Source organism: Asparagus officinalis, chromosome 9 (assembly GCF_001876935.1).
Source record: "Asparagus officinalis chromosome 9, Aspof.V1, whole genome shotgun sequence".
NCBI lineage: Eukaryota > Viridiplantae > Streptophyta > Magnoliopsida > Asparagales > Asparagaceae > Asparagus > Asparagus officinalis.
Window position 1 is genome coordinate 40,683,103 of NC_033802.1, and position 4,025 is coordinate 40,687,127.

Consider the following 4,025-nt stretch of genomic DNA (forward strand, 5'->3'; position numbering starts at 1 on the left):
TCTATAATATGCCCAAACTTAGGGTTTGTTCTGAAATTAAAATAGTTGCGAGCGATTTTATAAGACATCCATCATAATTGAGAGGGACATTCTAAAATCTATAGTACTTATAAAAAACAACACCCATATCAAAACTTTTGGTTGCCCTTTTGCCCTCCAATCAAAGTTCTTGACATGTCGATGTTCCCTTATAAATTAAATTAGAGTGAAGGATCAATAAATATTCTTTATGCACAACTGCCCTAGGTCATATCCTGGCCATTATGTTTTAGTTACTCAATCATACTCTCTTTAAAAGTACGAGTTCGGAAAATCTTTTTTAGACAAATATACCCATTTATAGTTTGAACTACCTTATCTATAATCAAATTCTAATTTTCAATGGTCAATATTACCCTTCACTGTTTTGAATATTTTTTTATATCTTAATCTATCCTAATCATAATCATATCTTATCCTAATCCTATGTGAACCATGTTTAGCTTAACAATTTAAAAAAACTAATATTAATAAAATATATAAAACATAAAAATGATATTAGTTTGTTAAGATAAAGAAATTACAAGTAAATAACATATTATAATACATGTATTCTAAAAAACCATAACCCTTCACTATTTTGAATATTTTATTTATATCTTAATCTATCCTAATCATAATCATATCTTATCCTAATCCTATGTGAACCATGTTTAGCTTAACAATTTAAAAAAACTAATATTAATAAAATATATAAAACATAAAAATGATATTAGTTTGTTAAGATAAAGAAATTACAAGTAAATAACATATTATAATACATGTATTCTAAAAAACCATAAAAAGTTTTAAAATTGCAGAAAAGACCCTTAAAAGTTCAAATTTATAAAAATCATCCCAATGTCTCAAAACTTAAAATAAAAAACATGAAATTAAAAAATTTAACATCAGTTTGCAAAGAATTTAAAATTTACAGTTAACACCTCAATGTCTCAAAAATTATAGAAACACCCTCAAAAGTTTAAATTACAGACAATCACATTAAAATTCTAAAATAAGCACATTAAAATTCTAATATTTTAAAACTTACAAACAACACAGATGAATTCAAGAGATTACCATGATACACCTAAAATTTTTGATATTTAAATTTAAATTTTTTAATTAACAACCTAAAATTATAAAAAGCCACCCTAAAATTCTAAAATTTGTAAATAACATAAGATAAATTCAAGATATTACCCTTAGACACCTAAAAAATTAAAATTTGCTAAAATTAACCTCAAAATTTTTAAAAAACTCCTTCAAAATTTAAAAATCATAAAAAAACTCTAAATTTTCAAAATTTTTAATATATATATATATATATATATTAAAATTTCTAATTTAGGGATTTACTATCCATTTTCAGCATCTAAGAATAGTCTAAGTTGATACTGATAAACAAAAAACAATAAGAATTGATTAAAAACATCCGGTTAATGGATAAAATTTTTAAAAATATTATAGATTAAAAATTATCATCACTATGTAAATTAAAGTAATTTTATATAATTTTAGTAATATGCAGGGGTAGCCAAAATACATTCGTAACATTAATTGATAGATGTTTAAATCCATAGAAATGATAAAACACTATAATATTATACCTTAGCATTAATTGATTTTAATTTAAAAACTTTAATCTTTGATGTTAATAATATTTATAGGGTAAAAGAATACAAGGAATTACATATGGAGAAACTATTAGAATATTTAGAGATAACTTTAAAAGAATTGAGTTATTTCCATTGCAAATGGGAAAGTGATGGAAATAAATCTAAAATTCAGAAAACGTCAATGAATCACTTGAATTGGCATTAACATAAGACATATCTATTAATGAAGCACTGAATGAGTTACATTAAAAAATAATTTAATAACTTTATCCTAATCAAAGAAAAAATCTCCATGGAAGACATAAGAAAAATTAGTAAGTATTTATAAATTCCATATTGTGTTCTTCAAATTAAATATTAATATTATAATCTAAGAGAAATTGGTAATGAATAATGAAGGTATTTAGTTTAGATCTTTATGGAAAATGACAGGGATAGAGCAAAGGTAATATTATTGAAATAATAGAAATTCTTATTGGATGCACATCAGAAGAATTTTAGAGGAAAATAAAGAGATTGCTTCTAATTTATTTAAGTAATAAATTAGGAACACAAAGAATTTTATATATATGAAATTAATATTTATTCTCATTGAAATAGAAAAAAAAATCAAAGTCTATATTTTGAGCAGTTTGTGTTGAACATCATAAGTACATTTGACTTCTTTGTAAAGTTAAATGAGATGATAAAAAATTAACGAGCCTAGGAAAGATAATAGCATAAAAAATACAAAATTAGCCTGATGTCACAATTGATGTAGATGATGAAGACAATACTCTAGAATTGCCCGAGAAATGATAAATGATAAAGCTGAAGAAGGATTGATCTTAACTCAATAAAAAATAAAATAGAAGAAATAAAAAACAATATTTTCTAAATATTTTATAGAATAGTTTAATTATTTTAAGTGAAATTAGGAATCTTTAGAAGGGAGTTTCATGAATTTTTTTCAGTACTTTTATATTGTTATGTGGATGTTTTTATCATATAAAAGTATACTAGAGTTAGCATTAATCTTTAATTTATATTTTTTTATGAAGTCTATCAATGATTATGAATAAACTTCATATTCTCTTTTGCATCGTTTTAACATACTTTAAATCAATCATTTTGCCATATTGGTTTTAAATATTCACCTTCCTTGTATAACACTATTTTAATATTTTTCACTTTGCAATGCTATACTTTCTCAAATAAAGCTTAGTTTCATATCGGTCAAAAATAATATGAAAATTCAAATTATTTTTAAATTATATTTGTTTTTTGTCAATTCAAATATCAACATGAAAATTTAAATTGGGTGTATCCCATTTAAACAAACATAAAAAAATAATCGGGATGTAAGAGTTTAAAGAAAAAAATGAGCACAAACTGCCAAAAATACTTAATCATGGTATTAAATCACGTGCATTGCACGTGTATAAAAACTAGTATTTTAAAAATTGTAAAAATAACATTAGAAGTTTAAATGCTAAATTACATTTATATACCCTATGTGTTTCGCTCCCCTTTTTACATTTCGATGCCCAGAATGTAAATGAAGCCTGTTTCTATCTTGGGCCTCTGGCTCTTCTACTCATTGTAATGTCAGACCCAATCGTACCAAAAAAACACGACAAATATCTCATATCCTTCTTCTCTCGACCCTACCTAAATCGGTAAATCCCCTCTCCATCTACCCCATATCCCTTCTCTCCTTCCCTCCCTCCCTCCCTTATCCTCACTCCTTTCCTCCTCCTTCAACTCCTTAGAATGTCTACTTCTTGCTCAACCTCCCTTCTTAAACCCCTCTTCCTTCCAACCATTTCCTCCCTCCTCCCTCCCAAAACCCCTTTCCTCTCTCTCCCCTCCAAACCCCTCCTTCACCTCCTCCCTCCCCTTTCCCTCAAAAAGAGATACACCCAAAAACTCACCCCCTTTGTTACCCAGACCTCTGATTGGGCCCAGCAAGGAGACAGTCAACTCACCACTGATCAAGAAGCAGCAGGATGGGAAGGCGAAGGTGAGAGCGATGGCGAAGGAGGTGTTGTTGTTGCTGAAGGGGAGGATGCTTTTGTGGAGGGAGAGGGAGGGGATGAGGTTGGAGTAGAGGAGGTGGAAGGAGGAGAGGAGGAGGAGGAGAGCTATCCTGAGCCGCCGGAGGATGCAAAGTTGTTTGTGGGGAATTTGCCTTATGATGTTGATAGTCAGAGGCTGGCCGAGTTATTTGAGAAGGCTGGGATTGTTGAGGTTGCAGAGGTATAACTTTTCTCCATTCTTTTTGTACAGTGAATATCTTAAATTGCTTATATTTCAAGTGATGGGTTCTTATAAAGTTTGCAGTTAGGTGATATTTTGTGCTTTGTAATGGGTAAAGGTGTGGGATTTAAACTTGCTTTCAGACTATGA

The 4,025-nt window shown here is 28.3% G+C and overlaps 1 protein-coding gene across 1 annotated transcript in view; it reads left to right on the top strand.

The window, feature by feature from the left end:
• The window catches only part of LOC109823900 (28 kDa ribonucleoprotein, chloroplastic-like), a 5,387-nt gene continuing 4,677 nt past the window's right edge, over positions 3,316-4,025 (top strand). Inside the window, exon 1 of the mRNA XM_020390340.1 lies at positions 3,316-3,875. Within this exon, the coding sequence (XP_020245929.1) occupies positions 3,390-3,875 (486 nt within the window). The 5' untranslated portion in view covers positions 3,316-3,389. The remainder of the gene's footprint in view (positions 3,876-4,025) is intronic.